We start from the raw sequence: 14,564 nt of genomic DNA on the forward strand, positions 1-14,564 counted from the left end.
GGGAATGGTGAGGTCGCGAGCTGTGTCGATGGCGCCTGAGCCGGTCAATCCTAGTTCGTGTGTCTGCGTTCGCCTCTCCAAGTGCGTTGATCCTCTCGGAGGTTCGTACGTCCTGGTCGTCGAGACGGTCGAGGATGGTTTGCATCAGGCCGTCAAGGTGAGTTCCACCATGGGCAGTAGCCGCGGTGGCCGGAGCGATGCGTACTGGCCTGGTGTTTCTCGGGGCGGCATGCACATGATCGGTTTGGCGGGCCGGGGGTCTCTGTCTTGGATTGGCAGCTTCCACCTCGACAGTCTCTGGCTCGGCACGGCGGTGCGACAGTCTTTGGCCCGGCTCGGCGTTTTCCGTTTCAGCAGTTTCCGGCTCGGCACGTTCTGGATCGACATTCGTGGGCGCGGCGCCTGCTGTCGTTGCTCCAGTGAGGTGTGGTAGCATATTCGTTCGGGCTCTTCTGCGTCCCCACAGGTGCCGCTCCGGAGACAGAACGGGCGCGTCGGGATCTGGGCGTCGGGAGGTGTTCGTTCCCCTGTCGCTGGATGAGTTTGCGTCGGACATGTTGCTTTGGATTCTCCGGGAGGCTTCGGAATCTTCAAGGTTGCCAAGAAAGAAGTGTTTCGTATGCCCCACGGTGGGCGCCAATTGTTTGTGCAAGGGGGGAGCAGCTACAATAATGATACGAGATTTTTGGGACGATACGAAACAATTTTCTTTATTAGCTTTTGCGGAAAATCCGAAGTTACAAAGAGAGAAGTCTCGCTGCGGCAGTTATAGACTATCTGCCGAGCTGAGAAGCTAATACGAAACAGAAGTGCAAAATCACGAGAAAGAGAGTCGCGGCGGGAATCTCGGGTTAGGGCGAGTTCGGGCGCGGCACGATTCTCAGTCTGGTGGATAATAACCTCTGGACCGATCCCTGTTCCAAACAGTGGTTTAATGTATTTATAGTTGCACAGAAACCTAGAAACTCTTTGTGTCTCCTTGGCGAATGACGGTTTTACCCCTGCGAAGGTGCTGGGCCTGTTTTTGGGTAAAAGGCTTCATTAATTGGCACATCTTGTTTTGTAGGCCTTCTAATTTGGAAGGGGCAAGGCTCATATCCAACAGGTAACAATGTAACTCAAATTAAACTGACATAACCAAGCACTAGAAGTAACAACCTCCTCTGTAAATATTACACTTTTTAAGAATACAAATACTGACCAAAAACAAAAGTATATATATAGTAGTTGCACTAACGAGTAAATATGATTATTTTTTTCTTTTTATTATACCCTCGTAAATGTTATTGGCTGTTTATGGAGAAGTATCATGTCGACGAATCCTAATTGTTTTCAACAAAATATGTGACAAGGACTACTCTTTAAGTAATCATATAATGTTTGGGCATAAGTGTTGACATCTTTGTATTGATGTCATCATCTTCTCATCACTTGTGAAGTACTTACCCCATGCAAGAACGGTAGCTAGTCAAATAGTATCCAAGAACGGTAGTATGATGGGCATATGGTGTATTATTATATGGTGGAAATTTTAGATGGGTCTTCTATATAAGATACTAGTTGTTGACCCGCGCTACGCGCGTGAGTTTTATAATTATTTTTTTATATTTTAAAATTTATATTTTGATTTTTTTTGTTTTTACTTTTGTTTTTGTATTAATTTAGTATATGAAATGTTTATTGTTATTTGTTAAACTTTGATTTAGGTCAAATATTAGCTGTTATAACCTTACATTTCAAAAGCCTTCAATTCTTGTAGGCCAAATTGTTTTGGTGAATCCACTTATTTATTTATCCAAGTGTTTTTATTTTACTTTTTAGTTTTTTTTTTCTACTTCTTATGCCTTAAATCAGTTGTGTTCTCGTTTGATGTGGCTTCGGATGACATCAATTTAGTGGTATATTTATCTGTATAGTATAAATATCCGTATTTTGTATTTTGTTTTGTATTTAGCCCCATTAATCAAAAAATTGATCACTACTTTATAAATAGATACTTGTTTTATTTATTTTGGACATAAATGTTTTTACTATATTATTTAATCTCTTAAAACCACTATTGGATATAAAAATAAAATAAAGACTATGTTATGAGGTAGAAAAGAAATTAAAAACTAAAGTGATGTAATTCTAAATCAATGTAAAAAATTAAGATGAATGATGATGTGGCAGCTGATGTGGAAGAAGATGTGGCATTAAAAGAAGAGAGAAAAAGTTAACTTTATATATATAGATACACGAAATTTTAGAATTGCAAGACTGACGATTATACCTTAGATAAAACAATATAATTCTCAACTGAAAAAAAAAATATGTAAACATAGATTATTTTTTTATGTATATAAAATTTTATATATCTTTCTTAAATTAAATACCGTATGAATATCTTATAAAAAACCTTTTAAAACTTTTTAAAACCATTTTAGAAACCTTGTAAAAACGATTTAAAACATTTTAAAACGTTAAAGTTATTTGTATCAAATCTTCCAGTAGTATTTATTATCTAGAAGAATCTTATAAACCATATAAAAATATAAAAAATTCATATTAAACAATGGTATTTTTAAAAATAGATAGATAAAAGGGGTACTTTGAAAAAGGTACACCAAAAATAGTATTTCTCAAAATCTCAAAAAAATATCGGAATTCACTATTCTTTTATTTACAGAAAAAACTATTTTATAAAGCATAATTGGGTAAAAAAATATTGTCAATTAATAGTGAATGTAACAAAACATATAAAACAAAAGGTGCATGGGAACTTTCGCCATTTTTGTATCTTTGTTCATCGCTTCTCCTAGACCATCTCCAATATAAATCTCTATTTTTTTTCTCCAAAATAGAGTAACTCTAAAATAGATCATTGTTTTACTTCAATGTATTACTCTATTTTTTACTCTAAAATAGAGGTACTGTAAAAAAAATAGAGAAGAAAATAGAATTGATCTATATTTAGAAGAACTTTATAATTTACTATATTTTAAAGTAAGATATAGAGTAATACATTGGAGCAAATATTACTATATAATAAAGTTTTGACTCTAAAATAGAATGGGGTTGGAGTTGCCATTAAAAGAACCTCCTCACTCTTGAGTCTTGTCTTATTCTACGTATTGGACCATCAATTATACGAGAAGAGAAAACAGAGTTTTTGGACCATCGATCTTGTCATGTATCAATTTAACTCTTGTAGTATACGTGTATTGTGTATAAACGAAGGAGCTATGATACAACACACGGCTTGCCAACTTGTGCTAACCGTAACCGTTGAAATTGTAGTATTTCATTTCAAAAATAATTGCAAAAGATGTTTAACGTTTTTGTAAGTTTGTGCGTGTATACAATAATACTGTGTCTTACGTGTGTCCCGGCACGTCGCACGCCTCTTCTTTGTTTAGTAATCATTTCAACAATTTCGATTTTGTTGAAAGCATATATAAATAACAGATTTTTCCTCAAAGCTGTAGTTCAGTGGTAAGAGAGAAATAGAAAAAAATTGGAAAAAACTAACGTAAGTTCGATTTACTATGGAAACAAAACTCATGGTTATATAGAAAATCAATTGGGTCAAAAATGATTTATTTGATAGTTAGAAATGCAGACAATCCGACTACTATAGTTGGAAAACATTCCAAACTCGAAATAGACAGTATGGTGGCCTTTCGAAAAAAAGTTAACTCCAAAACATTTTGGCGTGTTTCTACATGAACTGACCGGATCAGGTGATAGAGTTTATTGAATAATAAATAAATAAATTACAGAGCCATATGTTAATAAACACGTACCTAATGAACCATTGTCTCTTTCTAGTTGAAGGTAAGAGGACAAGGTTCAATGCATATTAATCTACCATTCAACTTTGAGAGCTATATAGTTAACCTACCAATCATTTTTTTGTCTTTTTGGAAAACCCTACAAGTGCATATACATACATACAATGTAATAAAATGGTACGTAAATTCGTCGAATACATACCATTTAAATTAGTTTGCACAAAATAATTTAAAATGTCATTTTTTGTTGATCAAGCATTATATATAATACAATTTGAAAGAATGAAACAAGTTTCGTAATATATATTTTCTGTTTTTGAATTAAAACAAGCTAAGTATTGTAGTATCGTGCATGGTATCTATGATTTTGAAAGAATAAACAATTATTGTGTATGATTAGGTTCACAAGTAAACAAATGAACAAGGACCCAGACTTGGGACTTTTATATGAAAACAACTTCACACCTTACTGCTTTTATGAGATTCTGTCTTATTTGAAACATTGTTCGTGGACGATGACCATGCACGTTCCTCTCTTTTTTTTCTTTCTACAAACTGTTTTCCTTATCATCAACTTATTTTACGTTAAGTATATAAAGTCTTTTACATATTTGTAATGTTTTTGTGCAAAAGGTAAATAATTTATGTTTAAGCTGTTCGATCTCTATTAAAAGTGCAAAAACAAACAATTGTAAATGCATTTTATCAGTTAAATATGAGTTTGTTTATTTATTTTATGTACTATATAATCAGATGTTGACTAGAAAACATAATTGATAATTTTGCATGTGTATATCAAATAGGTAGCTATGTTAGCTATCATATAATACATTTTTTGTTGGTATCAAAGTTTATTAAATAAATTTTTCTCAGACTAATTTTTGCGTAAGCTTTATACATTGAAACAAAAAAAGTGTTTTGCCTAATTATAAGCTATTTGTCCATTTTCAACCTAATTAAATCTCTACAACTTTTTTTGGTACTAGATAGGAGAGAAAGCGTGTCCTACTTTTATCCAACAAAAACGGAAAACATTACATACGGACATTCTGTGAAATAAAACCCCATTTACATCATCAAATCGCACCGAATCACAAATTTTGGGGCAAACTTCTAACAAAAGAAATTTAAGAAATAAAGAAAACGCATAATTCGCTAATCTATCTGCGAGACGGTTGGTTTCCTATACACATAATTAATCCAAACTAACCAATCCCTCAAAAGAAAGTCATGATAGAACCGACGAACTAATGAGCGTTGTTAACCTCTGATCACAAAAAATTCTCTGAATCTACCTCCAAAACCAACTGCCTCCATTCTCGCTCCCAAGCCAAAACCAGACCATAATATGCACCCCCAAAGTTTCGCCATTAGAGTCGTACATAAACCGATATTAAGAGCAAAACCTATCAACCAGCCACCGTCTACAACTTGCTGCGACAGTACTTTTTTAAATTAAGTAATCTAGTAATTTTGCCAATAATTTCGCAAATTATTTTATTCACACATATATACATTATGAAAATTCTAACTTTATTCATTTATTTAATATCTTACGTTATTCGGGATACCAAAGTATGGAAAGTGACACATAGAAGTGAAAACCTAGCAAAGAGTGAAAAAGGTCGACGTCGACGTCAAGACAAAAAACAATTAAAGAACTGTCTTAGATATTATTATCATCTCTACTCGTGGACACAAAACATCTTTGTCTCACTCTTTTCTTCTTCTTGTTTGTCAACAAAACAATCTCTCTTTCACTATTAATTAAGACAAGATTTTCAATTTGATTTTGTCGCAAACAACGCCAAAATACATATATCGTGAGCTTGTAACTAGGCCAGGTCCGTAAATGGTCCTTCTGTTTTAATGACTATATCTTATCTTTTTTTTTTTTATGGACTTTATATTCAAACCAAGCAGGATTAGTCTAAATTGAAAGTGCATTGTTTTCTTTAGGGTCTCTCAAAGACAAAGATGGGTTTTAACGTGAGTTGCAGTCTTGTAGATCCAACCCACAGCACAAGCTACCCGAGTAATGGCTTAGAGCATGACATATTTAGACAAATAACTTTAGTCTTTATGCCAAAAAAAACTACAGTATACACTACAAGAAAACATCATGATTTCCTACGTATGGTCCTTCCAATAGAATTGGTAGGAAAGTTTTCCTACCAAATACATACATATTTTTTACGAAAACAATAAAGTGTAGGAAAAGGTAGAATATTTACTACAAAACACTGCGTTAGAAAGTCGTAGGAAATTTTTCTTCCAAATACCTTTAAAAATTAGATTGGTAGGAAAAGTCATAGGAAAAGTACAGGAATATGGAAGGAAAAAAACGCGGAAGATATTTGGTAGGAAATGTTACTTCAAATTTCCTTCGCCGATAGCGTTGAAGGAAATCTCGTAGGAAAGTAGAAGGAAACATTTTTGTAGGAAAGTAGAAGGAAATATACATATATGTATTTGTAAAAGATATTTGCATAATTCTAATTTTAAATTTCATCATTTATAATCAATCCTTCAAAGTACTGAGCAATAATATTTAAATTTATTTTCTTTCAACAAGAAATTTTAAGTACTAAAATCATACTTATACTTTAAAATTTTAATAAAATAAGCACATTATATTTGAAAATTATTTTTTTTTTGTAAATATGATAATTTGAAAATTATTAACCATAATCCCAAATAGAATATTAGTAAAAAAACATATAGCAATGTATAGCCACGATATCAAACTACTACTAGAAATATCAACATTGATAGCATACAATGATAGTTTATTTTTTTCATAATTGCTATGAATGATAAAAAAAAAAATTTTGATTACTTTAATATAGCACTAAAATAATGTTAAGATAGAAAATTACTAAACATAGAGCTAAAATCACTTATTTTTATATACTTTTCAAAATAAAAATTAGATTTAAGTGTTATGTAATGTCTCAGATCCAAAAAAACTGAAACCTCTAAAATAGCTCTAAAACATTATTATTCTCATTTCTCACTTTAAAAAAGATAAAACATAACTTAAAAAAAAAAATCCCCTTGAAAAGAAAAAAAAAAAAAAACAAATCCCCAAACTTATCACTTGAGAGTCGAGACCCTCTTCTTTCTCCACCGTCCGCTGCTATCTCCATCCTCCTCTCCCCCAGTCTCTTTCTCTTCCCCAAACCCATCTCACTCACCCGAAAGATCTAGGTGTTGGCTTTCTCTCCCTCACCCGAAAGATCTAGGTGTTGCTACCTTACATCACATTAAAGGTCTCAAATATAAACTGGTCTTGCTGAATAATAGGATGATTGTAACATATTAACATCACTAATGATAATCTACATAATCACTAAATTATATATTCATTATTAACAACTTCTATTAATTGGTGAATAATTCATTGATAATGAAAACATGTAAGGTTACAATCAAAAGATTGGAAGCCTCTGGCAAAAAAATAAAAACATGGAAGCATATTACGGTAATAAAACCAAGTTTTTAGTCCTTTATTGCTTGAACAAAATAAATGTTTTTGTTGTCTATTCCCGGAACTTCTCAAACAATGAATTTAAATTGTCAAAATTAATATAAATCATCATTACTTAGATATATAGAGATATATGACATTTTTACTTCATAAGTTATAAATCATCATTACTTAAACATATAGAGATATATGACCTTTTTACTTCATAAGTTTCAAAATAAATATAAATCATCATACTACTTAAACATATAGAGATATATGACATTTTTACTTCTTTGTATAATTTCATCATTAATATCTTTTATCCGTTGGATAATCATTGCTTTCAATCAGCATACCAGTGAACCAATCACATACAGTAAAACCTCTATAAATTAATAATGTTGGGACCATGAAAATCTATTAATTTATAGAGGTATTAATTTATCGATAAATTAATAAGAGATTTTCCTAGTTTGAAAGTTTTTTCAGAAAAATAATTAAAAATGAGATTTAATCATGATAATTAGTATTTTATATAATCAATTACAAAGAAAATAATAATTATTATGTCTTGAAAGAGAATGCTAACAATTTTTGATATAGTAAAATATTAGAAATAAACTCTAACAAAAACTAATGTGTCTATATATACATATATTTTGAAAATTTTACCTAATTATTAATTTATAATATTATTGGGACCATATATTTACAAAAGATTTTCAAAAAAATTATTATCTTATTATTTTATCGAAATATGTCTAAAGTTACACTGGTCCCAACTTGGGACCGAAGAAATTTATTAATTTATAAAAATTATTAATTTATCGAGTATTAATTTATAGAGGTTTTACTGTATTCCAATAGTTTATGATGAAGAAAAGGCCCATACATGACTTAAGATGCCCAATATAACTTTTTCATCAAAGGCCCAATGGATACGTTTCTAAGCAGACCAAGACAAATCATGCAGTACATACAATAATAGTGTTATGGCCTGGCCTCATTGGGGGTTCTGGCTTAGCCCGTTTAATTAAATATGATTGATCGCAGAAACCAAAAACTGCAACATTACTTAACAAACCCAATCTAAATGTTAAGTACAAAGATTATGCAAGATCTTTGAGTTTTTAAGTATTATCTAAATGTCAAGTACAATCTTTCTATTAGGAAAACATAAACCGACACATACATCGTTGACTTTGAGTTTCTATAATTAGTTGATATATATTTACAAATAAACATAATAATCGGATGGTAATTAACTAATTATAACCAAAATTGAAAATTTTAATTACATGCAGAAAATAAGATTTATTATAACCAAAAATCGCAAATTCAAGATAGATAGTTGGCAAATATCCCTATAAATACTCTCTATAAATAACGGCAATTTAATTACATGCAAAAAACAAATTTAATTTATAACCAAAATTGCAAGTTGAAGCTAGATTTTTGACAAATATAATCCTATAAATAATCTAGATTTCTTGGAAATCTAGAAAAACAAATCAACACAAAATCTTTGAATTATTGATTAGTAAATATCTTATGCCATACGAATTTTAAATATTTGACAAATTAAACAATTAATGTTATTAATGTGATACTTATAAGTTAGATGAACATAATTATCGGATCGTATTACCAAGTTATTAATGCACCAGCGAGATATGAGGAGATATGGTTAGGATCACATGGGATCGATCATTACACAAGATGCACATGACTCAACCAATCTTTATACTATAAAGTTATAAACCAACCAAATTCATAATTGTCAAACTAAAAAAAAAGCTTATATTATAAACTTAAAAATCCATTAATAATTAGGTCATCAACACTTCCCCTAACATTAGGTCAGAACCATTCAAGAAGCAACATAGAGAGATCCTTCTATGAATCAATAAAACCTAAAAACTTAAACTTCTAATTAACCTAAATTATTTCCTAAAAATTATTAGTTTAACGAAATCATAAAATCCCATATTTACAAAAAGGAAAAAAAAAAAAAAGATTAACTTCATGATCAAGCTCCACCATGAGACATCATCTTCTTAAACTCATCAAAATCAACACAACCATCACCATCAGAATCAACTTTACTAATCATCCTCTTACAATCTTGAATCGAACACTTCTCACCAAGATTCTTCATAACCGAGTGCAACTCATTAGCCGAGATCCTTCCGTTACGATCCAAATCATACAAATCAAAAGCTTCTTTCAAATCTTTGATCTGATCATTATCTTGTTTTACTTGGAAGAGAGCAACAAACTCATCCATGTCTATGTATCCATTACCATCAAGATCAAACTCTTTCATCATAGCTTTGGTCTCTTCTTGAGAAGCATTGGGAGAGAGAGCACCAATCACGTCTTTGAACTCGTCTATTGAGATTTTCCCGTCGTTGTTCTTGTCGAACCTTTGGAACACTTTCTTGATGTCTTCCATTGAACCTAAGCAGTTTCTTGAACCGTTCTTTGACATTGTGTTTTGTTTTGGAGAAAGAGTTTTGAGAAATTGTGAGAGGTGAAGGAGACGGTTTGGTATATAAATAGGGTTTTGATGGTGAAGGTGACGTTTTAACGCGGTTTTAAAGACGCGTGAAAAGATTGCGTGAGTAAGAAGTATTAAAGTATTCTTTACTTGTGTTAGTTGTGTGTATTATTATTACTCTGTTAAGATTTTTTTTTTTAATTTGTTATTAATTTACGTGGCATTAACGGTTACGATTGTGGAAATTTACTTAATTACATAAGATTTGATATTTATTTTTTGGGTATAATCGATGGGGTATCTTTTTGGATCAGTGAAGGATTTAGATTTTAGACAATCAATTTAAATGATAAAATTATTTTTTATTTAATTTATATTTTAATAACGTAAAATTATTTTTATTTTGATTTTTCTTTTTCATTTTATCTCAATACAAGTTGTTTAAAAAAAAAAAAAACAACACGAGGGTATTACAAAAAAAAAAGGAAAAAATAAGGCCATGATTTGGGGGTAAAAATAAAGAAAAATAGGAAAAGAACAAGATTCTATTGTATTTATGTAATTTATTTTAGAGACCCTCTAATAATTTATGCAAACAAGAAATTTTACAAATATTTTGTATTGGTATGTGAAATAAATTTATTTAAATTTAAAATTTATGTTAACAATTATTCTTTCGAATATATTGGATCTTGATATCTCAGTCCAAGCTCAAAATCATAAAAAAGAAAAGATTAAATATATAACTAAGCAATCTCAGCAATTACAAAATTAAAAATACTAATACAAAATTAACCTTTAACCAATAATAATAATAATAATAATAATAATAATAATAATAATAATAATAATAATAATAATAATAATAATAATAATAATAATAATAATAATAATAATAATAATAATAATAATAATAATAATAATAATAATAATAATAATAATAATAATAATAATAATAATAATAATAATAATAATAATAATAATAATAATAATAATAATAATAATAATAATAATAATAATAATAATAATAATAATAATAATAATAATAATAATAATAATAAAGCAATGTGATGTTTGAATAATAAAAAGTAATAATTAAATGACACACGTTAAATATTTTATGTTGAAGCAAGTGTGACTAATATATATTCGTGATGTGTGGATCCATAAAATAGCAAGTCCCATTCTATTATTCTTCTAAGTGACGGTTGGATGACAAATGATTACGGCATTTGATTCTGTTAAAAATAAAATATTTATTTAAGTAGGTAACCCATATTATGAGAAATTAGGATCCTAATTGTTAAACTTATAAGTTATAAACAAATAAGATTTTTTTTTACCTCTAGAAAAACGATTGGAACTATTTTAGAAGCTCTCTCAAAATGGTTGAAATTTTGATGTTTTATGATATTTTTAACTAGGTTCTCTAAAAATTCTACCAAACAAAATCTTAATCAGGTAAATTGAGTAAGATGTTTTTAAAAAATAATTATTTATATAAAATAAGATAGTTAATTAGGATTCTATATCTGTAAATTAAAAAAATATCTCTATTTCGTTTTAGAAAGTGTTAATTAATTTATAACAAATTGACATGTTATTGTATTTCGAATATTTAGAAAAATAACAAATGTTTTGTATTTAGTCATTGTCATGATCTAGTTTAATAAACAATGATCATGGTCATTTTCATTTAGTGCAATTATTCAATATAATTTTTTTTTGACTAGTCCAATTTTGGACTTGCAAGTAAGGTTTTCTCATGATGCACTTAAAGTTCATATAAAAAAACCTTTGTATGACATTTGTCTGAGTTACCTCATATACATAAAAACTTTGTATTATACGATTTCCATTTGTCAACTTCCCTTTATTATAAAGTAAGGAAACATTGATACGGTAAGTTATATCATCTTCTCAGACCTTCTTATACATTGACTCTCACAACACACCATACCTCATACGCCACTTGGTTACGACTACATTTTGTAAGGGTTGTTTAAACCTCTGTGATCTTAGAGCTTTTTAACACTATTTCAGATTTCATACTCTATTATATGGGATTGGTTTAATAGGTTTATCTAAAGGCTAAGACTCTGCCCATTTGAATATGTGGTTGTTCTTACTTCTGTAATATATGTTGTAGTTGGTCTTGTCTCTAGCTAAATCAAGACCTTCTTCAATGGATACATATTCTGGCCAGGTTTGTGACCTATCTGTTGCTTGTGTGAGTCCACCAGATGGCTCTGCTGTTACATCATTTGATTCTGCTATTACCATTACCTCAGTTTATGTATGAGTTTGTGTTTTGTTTGAGGTCTACAGCTCAGTTTATGTATGAGTTTGTGTTTTGTATGAGGTCTACAGCAAAGTATCGAGTCTCAAACATAAATACGCAGAAGCTATGGGAAGTGTATAATAAGAGCTTTTCGCGACCACTCTAGTTACCAAAATCTAAACATTTGCATTATGCCAACAAGAAAAGACCAACAAAGTAAAAAAAGACAAGTCACAATTTCAGTCTGTTAAAATCTTGAGAACTATTTAGGCTCATTAATCAAACCCAAAACACTAAGGTCTGAATCTTTTTTTTTGTAGAGATAGTAAAAAAGCCTAAAACACCGCAATTTTATTCTTCATTTTCTTCTTCTTATCATTCATCACTTAGCCATCATAATCTTGACGAACTCCTCGTAGTTTATCTGACCATCACCGTCGACATCTGCTTCACGGATCATCTCCTCGACCTCTTCATCAGTCAGTTTCTCCCCGAGGTTAGTCATGACATGACGGAGCTCAGCAGCGGATATGAAACCGTTCTGGTCTTTGTCGAAAACCCTGAAAGCTTCTTTCAGCTCTTCCTCTGAGTCTGTGTCTTTCATCTTCTTGGCCATTAGGTTCAAGAACTCAGGGAAGTCAATGGTGCCATTACCATCAGCATCCACCTCGTTGATCATGTCTTGTAACTCAGCTTCTGTTGGGTTCTGGCCTAGTGACCGCATCACTGTTCCCAGCTCCTTTGTGGTAATGCAACCTATTCAATCAGTAAGAAGAAAAACATTAGAGAACATTAATGAATAAACTACTGAATCCAACAAACCAAATACATGACTATAAACAGCATTTTCAAATCTGAGAATCTTTCATTACGAGAAACTCATTATAGGAGCTACGCATACACAATGAATGATAGTTTGTTTGGCTTATGAAAACCAAACATAATCAAAGAACTTAAACCTGTAGCAACGTAGCCTCTTGCAAGTATATTCCATGAAACTGAACATTATCTGAGAACTTAAACTAGTAGCAATATACCTACTTAAACTATGAAAACATGACAATTTGAGACTTGATTCAGAACCTATTCAGCACAAAGCACAATTCAAGAAGCATTGATGCAAATACTTTCTCATGTTTGTATAACATTATGAAACAATTAACGAATAAAGAGGCAAAATACAGTCATACACTCAAATACCATTGGTTACAAGCAACTGTTGAATCGTAGTCTCTGACCTAGTTTTCACTTTTCACTATTCTTCCTCTAGAGTGAGAACCCAAAGAGAACTCAGCCATTTCACTAGATCAAGAATACAAAACTTCCAAGAAACATCAAAATCTATGCTATAGAGATGGAATAACACAACATCCAACACTCGATTCAATCAACAAAGAAGCAACAACACCGTGAAGAATCGAAGACGAAAAAACAAAAAATCAAACCACACAAATCACAGAATCAGAGATCGAAATACACAAATCTAGAGCCAGACTCAAATATTTTTCCGAATCTGAGAACGATCGTAGACGAAATCGTGGAAAAAAAAAACGAGATCCGAAATGGTTTAAACTACGATCAAGAGTGAATTTGAAAAGAAGAAGACGAAGAAGAAGATGAGATTGAGACTAACCATCTCCATCTTTGTCGAAGAGGCTAAAAGCTTCCTTAAACTCAGAGATCTGTTCATCTGTTAGCTGATCCGCCATAGCTTCTTCTTCTTTGATTCAGAGACGAAATGACCTTTTTTTTTTTTTTTTCTCTGAATTCTTTGGAAACTGTGAGAAAAATATCTTGGCAACCGACAAAAACAATTATACGACGAAAAGTAAAAGAAAATTAAATAATATTTAATTAAGATACTATGGAAAATTAAAATCATGTGATTAGTTAACGTTGGAGTTGATGGGAAGCCCAGTTAAGGCCCTATTCATACACCTAAACGGGCTAAAAGGCTTAAACTAATAAGAGCATAGATACGTATTTGTTGGAACTGGTCTCATCTGTAAAAACGAACAAGCTTAAGTAAAATGATTACGACCACTAAATCAGTTTCTTATTGTTTTGAAGATACAATTTGTGATTATTTTTTGGCTATCAAATTTGTTTATGTTTACTTAAATAATCTAAGATTTAGACATTTTTAAAATTTTATCTTTTAAATTATAATAAGAAAAATGTATATATGTATTTTATTTCGACCACCAATTTTCTTAGACGAACTATAAAAGCACGCATATTTATTTTTGAATTTATAATAAAACTGTTAACAATAAACATTTTTTACTTTAAACGCTAATTAAAATTGTGAAAAAGTTGAAAACTTAATTAATATAGTTACCAAAAATGTGTTCTAGAAACTGAGATTTCTCATTTTAAAGTGTCGATTAGTGCAGCTTTAGCAATGGGTGTATCAAGATGGGCATGTTATTCAAATTGCAAAGAATTCATGCTTCTTTACAATGTCAATGGCCACACAAATGAAGTCGCAAGTTTCATTGCGGTTATCAGAATTCTGAAAACCAAGATTACTTTTCC

At 30.7% G+C, this 14,564-nt stretch overlaps 2 protein-coding genes across 2 annotated transcripts; both read right to left on the minus strand.

Annotated features, from left to right (window-relative positions):
- Positions 1-9,015: 9,015 nt before the first annotated feature.
- LOC17894084 (probable calcium-binding protein CML23) lies at positions 9,016-9,776 on the minus strand. Its single transcript, XM_006301727.2, has one exon. The coding sequence runs from the start codon at positions 9,734-9,736 to the stop codon at positions 9,275-9,277; it is 462 nt and encodes a 153-aa protein (XP_006301789.1). The 5' UTR covers positions 9,737-9,776; the 3' UTR covers positions 9,016-9,274.
- A 2,386-nt stretch (positions 9,777-12,162) lies between these two features.
- Positions 12,163-13,801, minus strand: LOC17896093 (calmodulin-1). The gene is made up of 2 exons (XM_006302905.2): positions 13,660-13,801; positions 12,163-12,782 (listed from the first exon to the last, which is right to left on the minus strand). Exons 1-2 carry the CDS (start codon positions 13,733-13,735, stop codon positions 12,409-12,411), a joined length of 450 nt encoding a protein of 149 aa, XP_006302967.1. The 5' UTR covers positions 13,736-13,801; the 3' UTR covers positions 12,163-12,408.
- Positions 13,802-14,564: the final 763 nt, after the last annotated feature.

The sequence above is a fragment of the Capsella rubella genome, unplaced genomic scaffold (genome assembly GCF_000375325.1).
Source record: "Capsella rubella cultivar Monte Gargano unplaced genomic scaffold, Caprub1_0 scaffold_2, whole genome shotgun sequence".
NCBI lineage: Eukaryota > Viridiplantae > Streptophyta > Magnoliopsida > Brassicales > Brassicaceae > Capsella > Capsella rubella.

Excerpts from the sequence above, each read along its gene's own strand:
- LOC17894084 (XM_006301727.2), bottom strand. The coding sequence starts at position 9,736 with ATGTCAAAGAACGGTTCAAGAAACTGCTTAGGTTCAATGGAAGACATC.
- LOC17896093 (XM_006302905.2), bottom strand. The coding sequence starts at position 13,735 with ATGGCGGATCAGCTAACAGATGAACAGATCTCTGAGTTTAAGGAAGCT. Across the intron at positions 12,783-13,659 it reads CTTCGACAAAGATGGAGATG|GTTGCATTACCACAAAGGAG; the intron begins GTTAGTCTCAAT and ends CTGATTGAATAG.